At 36.2% G+C, this 17,008-nt stretch overlaps 1 protein-coding gene across 5 annotated transcripts; it reads right to left on the bottom strand.

The window, feature by feature from the left end:
• Nucleotides 1-210: 210 nt before the first annotated feature.
• On the bottom strand, nucleotides 211-14,178 carry LOC6627826 (pseudouridylate synthase RPUSD2). 5 transcript variants are annotated; one of them, XM_070209465.1, is made up of 12 exons: nucleotides 13,869-14,178; nucleotides 10,972-11,137; nucleotides 9,767-10,828; nucleotides 3,616-3,708; nucleotides 3,475-3,562; nucleotides 3,184-3,406; nucleotides 2,427-2,514; nucleotides 2,045-2,265; nucleotides 1,791-1,981; nucleotides 1,499-1,726; nucleotides 1,122-1,432; nucleotides 211-1,062 (listed from the first exon to the last, which is right to left on the bottom strand). In XM_070209465.1, the coding sequence occupies exons 3-12, from the start codon at nucleotides 10,652-10,654 to the stop codon at nucleotides 970-972; spliced, it is 2,424 nt and encodes an 807-aa protein (XP_070065566.1). In that variant the 5' UTR covers nucleotides 10,655-10,828; nucleotides 10,972-11,137; nucleotides 13,869-14,178; the 3' UTR covers nucleotides 211-969. The 5 variants fall into 5 exon arrangements, with proteins under 5 accessions (XP_070065566.1, XP_002051139.1, XP_070065567.1 ...); XM_002051103.4 differs by lacking the exon at nucleotides 10,972-11,137; XM_070209466.1 differs by lacking the exon at nucleotides 10,972-11,137 and having other exon boundaries at nucleotides 13,922-14,178.
• Nucleotides 14,179-17,008: the final 2,830 nt, after the last annotated feature.

Raw genomic sequence — 17,008 nt, 5'->3', positions numbered from 1 at the left:
GGCCGGCAATGTTAATAAATAATATTGTAATAAATAAATAATAAATTAAATTAAATATTATTATAGTAAAGTCATATATTACCTGTTCGTGTTGATGCAAGCACAAAATTATTTACCAGGATTATTTCAATTTGAATCGATATCCTTTTTAAGTAACGTGACAATTAACAGTTTTTCTAAGAAACATTTGTAAAATTTATTGATAATAATTAATATATGTATAAGTATTGCACTTATCGAGTATAATGTACTTCATATAAAATTATCTATTTCAATTTCTTTATAAGTATATATCATATTTTGTTCGACTTTTATCGTCTTCAATAAGTATATGTACTGAAGTACGGCACGAGTTTGATTTGCATTTGCTTTCTTAATTTTATGGGATATGAGGTTCTTGTTAAGGTGATATGGAACCTTCTGTTTGCGAATCTCTTCTCAATTCCCGTGAAATTGTTTTCGATTCTCCTGATTAATGTATATACTTATGTATCTATATAACTAATTGTGTAATGAAAAATTGAAATAGTATTGCATGTCTTTTCAGCTCTTATGTGTATTACATAGTTTGATTAGTTGGCTTGCAGTATTTTGATTTTGGTGATATACATCTAATTTTTCTAATACCAATAAAATTGACTATGAGAAATACATCTAAAGCAATTTGGGGATTATTTGTCAGTGCATCTATATATGAATATTTGTATTATTTATATATACCAATCTGAAAGGCACTGTTTTTCTTAAATATGATATTTAGAATTTGCTTGAAAAGTTTACGATAATCAATATATGTATATTTGGTCATTTTGGTTCCATTAAAGATTGGTCAATATTAATTGCACTGCGTTTGTTTTGGTTCTTCAATGATTTGATTTGAAGCGCTTTGATGAGGGTCCCGAACTAAGGCATTATAAATAAAACTACGGTACGGTCCGACAAGCCAGACACAAGTTATAGAATATCTATTTAATTTACAACTTTTTCAGCGGTTAGGTCGCACTCATCCCAATCCGCAAGTGCCCAGTTGGGCAGCTCAGTTTCATACTCCCAGCCAGGCCCCTGAATTAATCAAATTATATATATGCCTACATTCTGATTAGTTTATGCTTGGCACTTACCTTGTACTTCCATGCGTGCAAGTACATGACCAGGTCCTTTGGTTTCGGGTCCCGGTAGTGCACTTTACACTCATAGCAATGTTTGTCAATAACAACTTTGTCGGAGGCCAATCCCAAATCCGTTTGTGCCCCATTTTGGATTTGCAGCCCTGTGGGCAAAGTGGGAGCGACATCAGCCTTGCCTGAAAAAATCGGGCTGCTATTTGTACAATGCAGTTGCTTGATGGAGTCTGTGGTCTGTGGATTTTCCAGACAAGGCGGTGTGGTTTCCCGCGAATTGGCACCCACATCGTCATCGCTGTGATGTACGGCTAGATGATGAAAAATAGTCTATATATTACAGATGTTTACAGAGTCATTTTGGTTCTTGGCAATACCAAAAGTTTGATCGCTACTCAGGCTCTCCAGGTCAGTTTCGTCTTTGGTATTCTTAAACAACGATATGTCCGAGTCACAATCTATGCCCAGCCAGTTCTCCGCATTGTGTATGTTAATGAGATCGCGTATAAGTTCATCGTCAGTTTTGCCACCAATATCTCCGCCGCGACCCTTCAAAGGCCCAAAAACCTCATGGTTGTACAACGGATCGTTGAGTATGGGAAAGCCTTTAGAAATGAAACGGATTTATTATGGTTAGTTTAGCTCAGCGAGATGAGATTTGAATATTACCCAAATATTGCAAGTGAACACGTATTTGATGCATTCTTCCCGTCAGCGGCTTGCAGAGTACCACGCTGGTTTTTCCATTTTGTGACAACTTTTGGAAAGTTGTGGTGCAATCCTTGCCCTTTTGGGATACCTTACACACACCAATCTTATAGCTGACCACCTCGATTGGCTCCTTGCATTCCACGACACCGCTGAAGATAGAGTTTTCGATTAAAAAATCTTCCACTTATTCGCAGTTGGATTGCTTTACTCACTCTGGAAAAATGCCCTCCACTCGACAGATATACTCCTTTTCCACCTGCCTATTGCGGATCTGCTGTTCCATTTGGCGCGCCTTTTTGGGACTGCGGCCGAATAATAACAGGCCGGAAGTGAGACGATCCAAACGATGAATTGTGCGTAGATTCTTCAGGTTGAACTCCTTGGCTAGTATAAAGACGACAGTATTATGCCTGTATCGACCACATGGATGCACCTGGGGTAAGGCGAAATGAGAATTAGTTTTGAATAAGAAAGTTGGCATCTTCGAGAAATTCGTATTATTTGCAAATTGGTGAGTGTCGCGCTTAAGTAATATTATTAGTTATTAGACTAATGCATAGTTTATGTAATATGGCGGTCGTTTAAGCCACTTACGGGTATAGAGGCTGGCTTATTAACAACCACAATGTCCTCATCCATATGCACTATTGTGATTGGTTGGCAAGTGACGGGTACTTCGTGTCTGCAAAGATATATTCATGAGTGCGCACATTTCGTTAGATATATGTAACCATTCAGTGCTTTAAATGCAACAACCCATTCAGCCAAAATGCTTGACTCATTTGAGAGCATTCGACTGGTTGGCAGCCAGGCATAAATAAAAATATAACAAATATAATTTATAATTATAATAAAATTATATATTCCTGATCAAATTCGAATGTCTGTCTCTATGCAGTTTTACATATAGTTCTTAGTATATATATATACCTATCGGGTATATTTGCTAGGGTATTTCATCTTCGGCTGCCTGTTCTTAGTTGTTTTCAAAATAGCCCGAAATGACAAATTTGGTAACAATTAGACGGATAGACTTGGCTAGATCGAGTCTAGCATTTGTGTAAGATTTGTTTCCATTTTAAACTCAAATAAAATCTAAACGGATTTCGATTTATTTGACAAACTTGGAAGTACTTTATACTATAAGTTGCTATTTAAATGGCTGTAAAAAAATACACTAGCAATAAATATGCATTTTGTTGTATTTGAAAGCAAGTCGAGTAGCGCATTATACAAACAATTTAAAGAGAATAGCTAGAGAATTTATGAAAATGAAGTTATTTGGTTAAAGGCATTTCTTGTGCCCATACTTAACATGTTATAATATTTAATAATATTTAATAAAATTTACCTGTGCACAATATTGGCCAATAAATCGTTGTGCTTCAGCCGATAGTCAATGGGCACCTTCTCGAAATTGACGGTCAGCGTCCCGGTCTGGATGCAGCGTTCATATTCCTCAGCTGGATGTGCCCGGAACTCCTTGGAGAATATGTCGAGTATCTTTTCGCCAACCCAGCGTCCCTTTGTGAAGGTTGTGAAGGTGAAGTAATATGGATAGACTTTTCTCAGACCTATGCAGATAGATAACATTTGTTTTTTTAATCGGTTTTTTAGTGTTCTTTTTTTTTTCTAAGCCAACCATTTTCCATATAGTAGGAGGTCTCCTGATATCTTTCGTCAGTGAAACCTGGTCTCTTGGCCTTCAGCGCCTTTGTCTCGAGCTTTGCCTTTAAAATAGTTCGAATAAGCACATCAAATTTGTAGGCTAATCGTGCTTTACCTTTTTCAAATCCTTAATTTGCTCCGTGTCCTCAGTTTTTCGCTTCTCGGGTATTTTTACTTTTTGTTTTTCCAGCTCGCTGGCGGCTGTCAGCTGAAAGCACATGAACAACCCGATGTCAATAAAAAGGCTTAGTGTAAAAAATGTCATAGATTAACTTTTAGGATACTCAAATTGCTGAAAGCTACAAATACTTTATATAGACATATACTTTATAAGGTATCTAGAATTTAGTATTCAATTTAATTCCTGTACTATTTGATTTACGTGCAATTCCTTTTATTTTTATGCTTTTAAAAATTTACTGCTTGGTCAGAGAAGATCAAGTGGTTGTAGAGATCCATTCATTCTTCCGTTTGAAGATTTATTTGACGTGGGCCTGGCAACTCAGCAACTCGAGTTACGGAATCCATCAAGAATATTTATACATTTTGGCGTCTGGCATTCCTATTTCTTGTGGTTGTTGTTTTTGTTGGTATCTTTTCATAATTTGATCGTCGTATTCCTGAAATGTGAATTCTCAAGTGTTCAGCTGAGCACCAAATCCACATGAATTATTTACTTCCAAATGTTCATCTATGTATATATATATATATATATATATACATATAATTGGGAGCATGTATTGTACAATGCAATTCCGAGACAAATAGTGTATATATATATATATGTATATATCTGTATGTTATACATATGGAATGGATACTTGCATTTCAGTTAGTTGTCTCTTTCGTGGACTCCGATGAGTGACTGTTGGCTGGCTGACTTTTGTCTTTGCTTTCATTGGCAGTGCGCCCAGCAAATGATGGAAACTAGCTGCATGCCCAAAAAAAAACCCCCACTAAATAAAGCTGTGCGGGAGGGCACGGGACGACCACGGGAGACTCTGACACCGACGACCGACGGCCGACGGCCGACACGGACTGCCGGTCAATTTCCCTTAAGCAGCATATTTACGGCTTTGAAGGCATCTTCGTCTCACATGTGCACATAACCAATGCACAATATTTATCCCCATAGCCCCATAGACAAAAGACAGCATTCGAAAGTGTCTTGAATTTTGTAGCATGGTTTAAAATTAGCCGTGATTTCATTTCATTTGACTACAATATTTACAGTACAGTGTAAATTTAAAACATATTTTAGAAGACAATTTTCGTGTGCTGCTAATTAATAAAACACGCTATTAACTTGTTGCCAAATAATCAATAATCACTTATGTTAATGAATATTGTGAGGAAATGAATGAAATGTTTGAACTCTGCCCACACACACACACACCCACTTTCTTGATCTGTGTGTGTGTGTGTGTGTGTGTGATGGCTCTACTCATCCATGAGATGATGTTCATATAGAAAGACTTGATAAATTAATTGAATCATTCAACGGCGGAGACCTGTTGCCAGCGATCTTGGCAAGCGACCATTCATATGTGTGTTCATTTTTTTTTTACTTACATATATATATATATATATATATATATATATATATCTAGATGAATATGCATGCAAATTATTGTTTGCATGTACATTGTACACTTTTAATATTGTTCCAAGCGAACGGCCGACGGTCTGGCTGCTGCTTGGACAGCATCCCGGTCGCCGCGTCCAATATTTATGATTATGCCCACCGCGAACTACTTTTATATGGCATATATATATATATATATAAATATATGTATATATAGATATATGCGACAGATTCTCTCTGCGCCCGATTGCGCAAGGTGCTAAAAACAGGCGTGTGGCGCGTGGGGTGTGCGTGTCTGTGCGAGATCTGGAAGCCAAAAAATGGCCAGCACGTGACCACATTGGCCACGATTTCGTTAATTATCCATTTTCAAGAACACTCATCATGGTTGCCAGCTCTATGCCACTTTTAATAGCTGCTCTTTCCATTCGCACCAGACAGAACCTGTCCAGGCCAATTTACCAGCTTAAAAAGCATCCTGCTATTAATTAGAGCACTGATTATGTCCACACTGGCGGACTAGTCTGGCCGCAGAATGTGGAGCTGCTTAGCGTTTGGAGACCATGACCATATCTGATTGACAAGTACCAGTTGCACAAAGCCGTACAAAGCAATCTTGCTCTAATACTGTAAATTCTAGTTCTGCACAGCAAAAAAAAAAAAATAAAAAACAAATACTTATAAATAAAAGCCTGTCTTCAACAATCAATCTGTCTTATTTCTTCTCTAAAGAGTCATTTCTCTTATGGTCAATCTTTGAATTTAGTTCATATTAAATCATTGGGAAAAGTCTATAAAATTGGCTCTGCCAAATTTATTTTAATTATTTGTGTATGCGCGCTGTCAGAATAAAGCGATAGTAAAAAAGTTCATTCAAATTTAAAGATATTCAATTTGTTTGCTTTGCGTAAAGAAAAATATTTTCAAAATTCTTTCGACGCCAGAAATGTTTATAAAACATTATACTTTTATGGGCTGCACGCAAATTTGTTAATCAATTACTATGCGCTGTATATATAAGCTATATATATTAGCTTACTTTTCTATTAGCTTTTTTAGACCTTTAAAATCTCATAAATTTGTCGAAGCAGAAGCGATTTTTATATTTGATAACATTTTGGACAAAAAATTTATCTCTCTAGAGACAAAAGAGATAAAACAATTAATATATAATAATATTAAGTGAGCATTTAAGCATATCTCTGGCACACCGAACGTTTAATACCCTTACAGTTATGTGAGAAAAACTAAAATTTAAAATGCTGAGTTTGATGAACATGTTTTGCCTAACTTTCAATCGATCTTGCCAATATGTCAGTTATATCGGTCTAATTAGAACAGAAGCTGTCTTCAACAAAATGCACTTTTTAATAGTTCTTCCCAAACGAGATGCCAAAGCGGTTATTAATAACAATAATATCAATAATTGTATTAGTAGTAAAAATATTTGTTATTGTAATACCTCAAATGCCACAAATTAATTTTTCCAACATTTTTTAAAAATCTACATTTTCATGCACTGTAAATGTGATCATGAAATTGTTATACCCACTGGCAAGGGTGTAATAATTATTATAAAGCTCATAAAAAAAAAAAAAAAACAGATTATCTTTATTAAAAGCTACATATTAATTGTTTTAATCCCACCCAGAAATATTTCGCTGCACTGCAAATGTGATCATGAAATTGTTATACCCGCTTGTAAGGGGCACTGCAAATAAAATGACTTGTTGAAGCTACATTCAAGTCTGTGTCTTAACTTGTTTTCAAGGGCCGCGAATGTAAGCAAATACATCTCGTGTCTTGTTGAATGACTTCTGTTTGGCCGAGTTGAACACGCGTATTATGAATTTCAGTAAACAGCAACGAGAAAGATAAAAGAGCGCTTGGCTGCGACCTGCAGTTGGGGCTACTTTATGGGCCATTTAGGAAACCTTGACCAACTCAGTCAGCAGCGCTTACGGCTCGTGAAGCGATTGCATTTCGAAAAAAAAAATGAAAAAAAAAGACTGTGGAAATCGGTAGTGGAAAACACGAACAGCATGCGTAGCGATGCGGAAAATCTGAAAGGTCTTTGCGGCAAGGCACAAGGAGATTGCTGATTGTCTGTCCGCTTATAAATAGTATTAGTATATTTATATTTATTTATTAAACACAAAGCACATAATTACTTTTGGTTTCTATGATATCATCTTACCATTTGGCTGTTGCCAAACACACCGCCAACTAGACAGGTATTTAGCAATTATAGAAAAACAGCGATACACACATATGTATATGAATACGTACAATTCAGAAGACAATGTAGACATATTGTGTATACTATATAAATCGTAATAAGCAATTTCTGATTACGTTCGTTGTTGTTATTATTATTACTATTATTGTTGTTGTTGTTGCTGTTGTTGTTGTTAAAGTGAATGTCCAAACATTACGACTCGGGCAGAGTGTTTACAAACGGTGACTCGGTTTCTCGGTTTTTCATGATGCAGTTTTGTCATAATAACGATTTACCAACTCAATTTGGTAGCACTTTGGATATGTGTTTATATACTTTATAAGACTAACACTCGATCAGTGTATATACACACACTCATCGATGTGTATCTATCTATCTAAGTATCTACCTGTCGGGGCATTGTTTGGCTTAGCTAATACATCCGCTATAAATTTATTTGCTTTTCCAAGTTACGATTTAGCTGTTGAAATTTATATGTTTTCTTTAATTAATTTCCATTTTTATGTGCTTAACCAAACAGTGCAATTGAATTAAGTGTTATTACAATGTAAATAAAATATCATCTACATACTAGGTGCAGCTGATAGTTGCGAATCGATTCGAGCTTGGGATTTCAATTTAATTGTTTTTATAAACCAAACCCACTTTTGTAGACCAAATCTTAAAGCAAACCAGTTAACTGACAAAAGATAAACAGAATAAAAGCCCAAAAAAAATGATATTATCATGATATATTGCCTAGGCATCAACTCTACTGAGAAACTGGTATAGAAGCATATTTTAAGTAGAATATTTCCACAAATTATATAAAATTATAAATTCAATTTGTTTTATATTACAAAAACCAAACCACCAAAAATTTATCTAGAGAAATAATATATTAAATTAAAATAAGAAAAAGTTTCCAAGTTACAAAGAAGGCGCTTCAGAAGCTATCTCTTGAACCTGGGAGACAAGTTTGCATAAAAATAGATTTGAAGAGGCAAAGAAATATATTGACTTTTTAGACGCGGAGAAGTCGTTTTCGACATTATGCTTAAGAGTTATTAACAAATTGTTTAATAATAAACGAATAATAAAAAATAATTTAGCATAAAACGGCTTGCATTATGGAATGTATATACATTTCTTTATATAGACAGCTACCAGTTTACAGTTTATAAATAATCACTGCAACTATCTAGTATATGGGATGAATAAATTAAATGGAGATATATATAAGTACAGATGTTTGTGTGTCAAAGTGAATCCATGTACAGAGCTATTGAACAATGCTTAGACGGGTTCACTAACTAACGATACATCATTATATGATGAGCTCACATAAATCTACATATTTATGTAATGTACGTATGTATGCATATGTATGTAATGTACCTTACTTATGGTTCAAGAGCACGGCACATTTCAACGTAAACAGCAGCTGCTCAGCCGGCTCTCAGGCACTGACATCAATTGTGTCTCGATGACCTTCGCGTAAGTGCTTGATTGCAGGTGTCTTTCCGTCCGTCCGTCCGTCTGTCTGTCTGTCTGTCTGTCGGTCTGGTTGGCAATCAGAAATCATGACACGCCGTTTAGGAGACCAGTTCGATCAAGTGTTTAGTTGTGTTTAAGATATGTGTACGAGCATGCAGTCAAATTTAACCTTAACTTTGGCAATCAAAGAGCTAATTCGCATTTTTTCTTTTATACTCTATTCTCAAAGTCAACAGAGAGTATATGCGATGTCCGTCTTGTCGGAATGAAAACTTTTTTCTAGCTTGCGAAAGTTTAAATTTGAAATATTCACTTGGATTTTTGTGTAAACCTCATTAATTAAGTGAAAAGTAGTCTAAATCTTTATCTATATCTATATCTATATCTATATCTATATCTATATCTATATCTATATCTATATCTATATCTATATCTATATCTATATCTATATCTATATCTATATCTATATCTATATCTATATCTATATCTATATCTATATCTATATCTATATCTATATCTATATCTATATCTATATCTATATCTATATCTATATCTATATCTATATCTATATCTATATCTATATCTATATCTATATCTATATCTATATCTATATCTATATCTATATCTATATCTATATCTATATCTATATCTATATCTATATCTATATCTATATCTATATCTATATCTATATCTATATCTATATCTATATCTATCTATATCTATATCTATATCTATATCTATATCTATATCTATATCTATATCTATATCTATATCTATATCTATATCTATATCTATATCTATATCTATATCTATTTCTATATGTTCGATTCAATAATTAATAGCTCATTAAATAAAATATACAGATTTCCCCTTGTGCACAACTATTTGCAACGCAGTTTCAACTTACACAATTTACAGAGTATTTCATAGTCGGTCACTTCCGATTAAAGGGTTTTTTTCACTCACCTTTCTGTTAATTGTTAGAGTGGCTGCATTTGGCAGCGCTTTGATGGATGTGAGACCGGCGGCAGCTCCATGATTTCGAAGGGCCATAACGCTGCCCAGGTTCAGATTAATGGAGGAGAGATGCTGCAGATCCTGCGGCATACAATTTAGTTGCTGCACTAGAGCGCATGTGGGCGGCTGTTGTGGACGCGGCACCGACACGGACACGGGCACCGGCACCGACACGGGCGACGTCTGCGGCAACATGCCTGCTGGTGTGCCCGTCGAGCCTGCCACGGAGGCGGCAGCCAATAGAGCCTGCTGTGCGGACAATGGGACGCCACCAAACGTGGCCACAGCATTCGCATGATTAGCTCCAGCGGCTGCAGCTGCCGCCGCAGCCGCCGCCTGCGCTGCTGCCGTGTAGTAGGCGCCCAGCGAAAGTGGCGAAAACATCGACGACTGCAGCAGATGCGTCTGCGAGTGATTGTGCTGACTGCTCTGCGCCAGCTGGCCCGGATAGCTGCCCGCTTGGCCAGCATTAAGCAGCGGCTGGCCAAAATTATAGGCGGGCGCCAAGGGAAAATGGGCGCCGGCGCCGGCGCTGGGATGCAGCGCGGGCTGTTGATAATTTGTTGGCGGCGCTGCCGCAGTATTCGGTGAGTGTTGCTGCGGCTGCTGCAGCTGCAGCTGCTGTTGCTGATGCTGATGCTGCTGCTGCTGCTGATGCTGCTGATGCTGCTGTTGCTGCTGATGCATTTGCGGCTGTGGAGCGTAGATAGCGCCCGGCGGTGTTACGGCCACTTTGTCCGCAAAGGGCGTTTGCATGGCCATCAGCTTGTGGTGATGCTGCTGGGCAGCCAAGGACCAGGGCAAGTACCAGGCACACGAAGACGTTGAATTCTGCATATTGTGTGTGGCTTTCTTTTCTTTTCAAGTAACTTTAATATCTATGTTGCTTTATGTTTATATCACTTTTCTATATAGTATATATTGCTTATTTCTCTGTTCAATGTTGCATAATCAAATTACATCATTTAAGCAGAATTAAAATCACTTTGTATTTATTTTCGAGAATTCTTGCTGTTTTATCAAAAAACAATTGAGTTTATTTTCAAAATACAACCAACGAATTGTTTACGTTCTGCTGCTTACATAGTTGCTAAAAGCTGTGTTTTCTCATGATCTGACTATATATAAATCTATATACATATATAGTTGTTTACCTGTCTATATACGGAGAAGATCAACCCAGCTCTGTCTGCCACTTTCGACGCGTTTATTTGAAATTTGGATGCTGAATTTACTTGGGTTTGCTTTTGTTTGGTTTATCTGTTCACAAGTCGCTGTGACTTCGTGCAGCGCACAATGGGATAAAACTAATTAATCTGACTAAGAATTGTGTTTAAAACAAAAACAAAAAATAACATTAAATATACTTTAAAGCGAATGCAAAGACTAATAATATATGCCCTTCAATACACTTAGCAAATTATGCTGCCTAAAAGTTATTCAAACAATAAGTATAAAATTAAAGAAACAGAAGGTGGTTCGAATTAAAACAAGGGTTCGAGACTCTTCACGAACGAAACCTTAAAGTCGAAGAACTGCATAGAACGTGGTTCAAGAACCAAACCTTTAAGCCGAATCTTTAAGGAACGTGGTTCATGAACGGAACCTCAAATCGAAACTGTATAGAACGAACCTTAAAGTCGCGTCTGTAAGGAACATAGTTCCCGAACAGAATCTTAAGTCGAAGCTGCATAGAATGTGGTTCAAGAACCGAACCTTCAAGTCGAAGGCATTGGTTCGCATTTTGAACGTAAAAACAAATTTCTTTTGAAGTTTTATTAGTATCGGAAAGACTATTATCCTATGTATATAAAAAAGTGTGAGCGAAATCAGAAGTCTGTGTTGATTTGGAAATTTGTTGTTATTGTTAGCGACGCACTGTCAAAACGAACCCCAAACATACTCACACACACACACTCGCACACACACTCGCACACTCACACATACATATGCGACCACAATATGGTCGGGTCCCGCATACAACTACCTGTCTTGACGGCAACGTTGTGTGCACTTGTTTATCGTTCAATAAATGAAAATGGAATGGAACAATGGCTAGAAAAGCCACTAAATATAGCGTAATGGATTTTAAATGCACATTCGACATCTGACGGCTGGTTGATAGCTGATGGGTTTTAGTTTTTTTTTTTCTTTTTTCTTTTTTGGCTGATGGACAGACTGCCAAACTGTGTAAATAGAAATTTTATGCTTGTGCGCCCCCTTTTTTCGACTATATAGTACAAAAAGATACTGGTTCCGGCTTCTAGGAAATATGAATTTCATTGATGATATGCATGTAAAAAGAACTGAAATAGCGTATATTGGGGGGCACAGTCAAACTAAATGAGATGTAACAAAGAAATAAAAGTTTAATTTGGATATTCGAATATTGTTTTATTTTTTTGAATAACTATTGTGGCGTACTCAAATCCCATTCGCAATTAGAAATATATCGTTCATGGCACATTAAATGTGCCGCTAGTTATCATCTAGTGGCGAGTTAATATGTAGAGCTCCTCTATGCACCTCCTCCCCCCACCCCCCTTTCCACCCTCCTCCCTACCTCTCTGGCGCACACTCCTTTAGACCCCACCCACTTCCACTCCCAGCGCCAGCCCGCGGGGCCTTGTCGAGCAGCTGCTGCTATCTGTTCTTGAAGTGTGCGCGCGGCTATGAATTTATTTACTTATGTATTTTATTTTTCGGGGGCTTTGTGCTAAAATAAGTCTGATGTATTACTAGGTTTGCCCGCGTACACAAAGAGCCAGCCACAAATTATTTTTCAAATTTTCATTTCGGCTCTACAGTGTGTACTATGTACAAGTATGTTTATGTGTGCTAATTTTTTCCTTTTTTTTTGTGATCTCCTCGTTGTTTTCTTTTTGTTTGATCATACAGTGACAGAATGCTGTCTATTTTACGGGTATATTCAATAGATATACATACCAACTAATCTCTTATATAATACACTTGGGCATGAGCAAATTGACAAAGGATTGCCCAATAAAACCGTCAAAAGATCACATAACAATCCCATATAAAACCGAATTTTATTCAAATTAAATTGAAAATTAAATGTCTCCTAGAATGAAAGAAACCATACTTATATATGGAATTCGGAATAGCTACGTATTTCCATTGTCTATTAACGAAATATTTACTGAATATATATATGTATATACATATATATATATATATATATATGAAGAGAAATGTACATTTTGTGTCCTGAATAGCGACACGCTAAATGAAGATTAGGTAACTGCATGTGCGGCTCTTGACGTTGGATGATTAAAGGCCATTCTGTGCGTAGGGCTAGTGAAATTACTTGATATATTTCAAACGTCACCTCTAACTAAGACATGCCAACCAACAAAAATATTTTGTATAGAAAATATACAATTTTTCAGAACAAAAACTATTTGCGTACGTAAAAATGGACGATGTTAGACTACGGCAATGGCGCATATTTTTGGTACAGAGCCATGCACGGGCACACACACACACACACACACATAAACACCCATGCACACATACATACAAAACACATGTAGACAAGCCAAGGAAAATATTCTAAAAACGTTGTCCTCAAATAGCTCTACTCATACACACTCCTTCTATTTAGTCGCTCGTCAAATGTCTAAAGAGACTGATTATAATTATAATAAGAACCACATAGATCGTTGAAATGGGATGAGAGATCAAATAACAGGCGGGCAGCATGAAATAGAAAACAAGTTAAAATGAACATAAGAGCTACACACTATTGATAGTAGGTCAGTTATGCGTAAAATGATAAACATAAGTGGTTTGTTTATTGAAATATTATCTGAATGTTTCTATAAGGATATCTCGATGGAAAATAATGTTTATCTAATATGTCAACATATTTAATAATATTTTATCAAGCTTTGCAGCACGTGAACAATAAAGTTGTGTCAAGAAATAAACACACACACACACACGCACACACTCAAACAGTTTTTGTAAATTAAATTACATTATTATCATTGGGCTTAAAATCACATCACTTTATATCGACTTGCATTACTTTGCTTATCTGATAACGTATCGGGCCGTTGGCGCCGGAGTGTTAGTTATTACCACGCCAAAAAACTAAAAACACTAACGAAACGGGTTTTGTTTTCTTTTTTTTTAATATTTAAGCTGTGCGTAACGCCCGCGCACTCAGCCCTCCGCTCGGTTTAATAGGCAGCCAGATTGTAAGCCATCAACATTGTCGAGGTGTACGAGCGTCGGCGTTTTTAATAATTTCGTCGCACACGTTTTGTAATCTCTTAAGCGATGGCATTCACGCGACAACCTCTGCACTGGCTGAAAGCAAGCGGCCGACTGATTGGAGCAGCCCCAAACGGTGACTGTAAAAAGAGCGCCACTGACTGTGGGCCGCACGTAAGGTTTTCATATTTGAATTGCGCGCGCTCTGCTACGACTTGTCGCTTGCGGTATAAGTTGCAGAGCTTAACAGAGCTTGACCAGAGAGTGGCGCTGTTAAGTTTTGTCTCTTGAGCTGTTACTCTTCGAATGTTAATGTTTAAGCAGAAATTAATTATGAAAATTTTTACGCAACAATAAAAGATATATTGATAAGTAGATGTACCAAAGTTTCTCTTTAGTTTTAGGCACTTTTCAAAAAGAGAGAACTTTAAGTTTTTTGATGTTTGGGTTTGCTGATATACGAAATTCCCCCTTTGAAACGGACTATCTGAGCCAAACAGCACATGCAACATGTTGGCTATAAGGCGTGTGCAGCATTGAAAATGGGGTTTGTTTTTTGTTTTTTATTTAGAATATTGAAAACATGAAAAACCATTAAAATGCATGTTCTGAGCTAAATTGCACAAGCTTAACTGGACATTCAATTTAAATAAGTTATTAGAGAATTGTTAATTTTAGAATTTTTGCCAAAAGTATGATCTTCTAGTACTCATATGTAAAATGAGATTTAAAAGATCATTCTAGTTGAAATATTTATTAGAATTAAAATCAAAAAGATTTTCAAGTTAACAAAAAAGAAAAATAAATAAAAATAAAACACTTTTGATTTGTGTTCGTCGTTTGTTTGGTGTTTGGCGATGTTTATTATATGTATTTAAATAAATTCCCAGCCTAATCCCATTAATAAGAATTTTCATGACACATATATGTGAGCATACACGTGCCATTACGTGAATGTGAATATACGTATGTATTTACGCACATAGTATGTATTTATATATATATATATATATATATATATAGAAGTATCTGTACATGGATGAGCGACACATACATATCAATGTTGAATTTTGATGAAACTTTCATATTGTTACGTGAAACAAAAGAACATTTTTGGCGTAGGCCCAACAAAAATTAAATTCCTCTTGATTTAGTTGCACAGGGAAAAGCCATCTAGGCGCGGGATCTACAAGGTGTTTAGATATTCTTACTACATAAACACATTCATTCATTCATATGTAGCCCATGCATACTATATACATACTATGTAAATGTATTGTATGTAAATACAAATACTATGTATATATAGTACATAGCCAGACAGACATTTATAAATTTGAATTTCTATGCTCATTTAATGTCACTCTGGCATAACAAAGATTCGTTAGCATGTACTATGACAATATGTACTAAGTATAATATTCAGGAATCTTTCTCAAAAATCAAGTTTTTGTACAATTTATTATTTCTTTGTCGGAAATCCATGTGTACCAAGCAAATATGCATGTTGGTTCTTAAATGTATAATTTATGTTTGTACAGCGCTTGCCTGAATACAAGCACAAGTTAATGTTGACCTACATTCGTATAGTAATTATATTGCAATTATTTTTATTGTATGTAGCTTCGGCACGTGCAGGTCATAGGGCTCTGTACAGGCTGACCTTCGTTAAGGTTGACATTGAAATCTTTGTTAAATTCCTTTCGATTAAACAGGTTAAAGTTCTCCTCTGCAAGGCTCGTCTCTTGATTGCCTCGAGTAATTGTTGTGGTCTGGCAAGTTTTTTTTGTTTTTTTTTTTATATTTTTAGCTTGAATTAAAGGCTCATAACTCTGGAATATTAATTTTCGCGATGCTCTGATGTAACCAATTTCAAGAGGGGGGCTTAGAAAGTGTCCACCCAGATTGTAGCCGAAAATATCGTGTATATGGAGTAGAACTATGAGCGCGACCATTGCATGTCCGACTGCGTGACTAGTTTAACACACCTGCACTCTCCAAAAAGCGCACAGCCCCTCGCCTATCTACACCTTTGCTGCTCTGTTAAAGGGACGTTCTCCTTGAAAAGCACTCGGTCACGAAACAAACTACAACATCCTTCTGTAAACCCACAACTCTGGTTAAGGCGACCAAAAAAGGCTTGCCCCTTATTTAGGGCAACATTTAATGGCCACTGGCCATAAGGCTCTTGGTCTTGGCTAACCAGCGGCCGTGTGTGTGTGTGTGTGTGTGAGCATGTGGGTGGGCGGGCGTGTGCGTGTATATGAGAGTAAAAGTTGGCATTTGCTACTGCCGACGAAGAAAGTGATTAAATCAGCACGATATTTTGTAGGTGTGCGCACTCACCGATTACATTTTTTTTTTTTTTTCATTCATAGTGTGTGTAGATTTATGTATGTATGTGTTGTAAATTGACTTTTTGCCTGGACAAAAAGTTAGAAATGACGACATCACGCTTCCTCATCAAAAACTATACAAACTGTAAAACCTACCCAGCAGCTACTACTGCGTGTTTACAAACAATATTGTGTGCGGAATCTGACATATATACAAATGTATATATAAATATCCATGTACGTATGTATGTTTACATAAAAATTATATATGTTTACATATGTTTAAATGGACATACAAAGCCTATATACGTCAAGGTGTGTTTCGCAAAATGCAAAATTATACATTTATGGCGACTGATTATTTTCATACTGTCTATAATTTAATAAAGGTGCCAAAATATATTATATTCGGCTATAAACATGCATTTTTAAAGGTTCTTAACATATTTGAAGTCTATTATTAAATTTTATTGAATAAAACCAATTTCAAAAGGGAATCAACTATACACTTGGCATACCCAATGCACTCCGTTTGTTTACAAGGTGTTCAAATTGAACCGAATGAACCAATGAACCAATTTCAGTAGTTCGATTAGCAAAATGGCGCGTTCATCAA

This window comes from Drosophila virilis, chromosome 4, assembly GCF_030788295.1.
Source record: "Drosophila virilis strain 15010-1051.87 chromosome 4, Dvir_AGI_RSII-ME, whole genome shotgun sequence".
NCBI lineage: Eukaryota > Metazoa > Arthropoda > Insecta > Diptera > Drosophilidae > Drosophila > Drosophila virilis.
Note: the sequence above shows the minus strand (reverse complement) of the source record. Positions and strands in the feature narration are given on the sequence as shown.

What these genes read in the sequence shown, in the direction of transcription:
- LOC6627826 (XM_070209465.1), bottom strand. Translation starts at nt 10,654, where the DNA reads ATGCAGAATTCAACGTCTTCGTGTGCCTGGTACTTGCCCTGGTCCTTG. An exon ending in CTCCTACTATATGGAAAATG is followed by an intron (nt 3,407 to 3,474) that starts GTTGGCTTAGAA and finishes CTATCTGCATAG; the next exon opens with GTCTGAGAAAAGTCTATCCA. An exon ending in ATAAGCCAGCCTCTATACCC is followed by an intron (nt 2,266 to 2,426) that starts GTAAGTGGCTTA and finishes GCCTTACCCCAG; the next exon opens with GTGCATCCATGTGGTCGATA.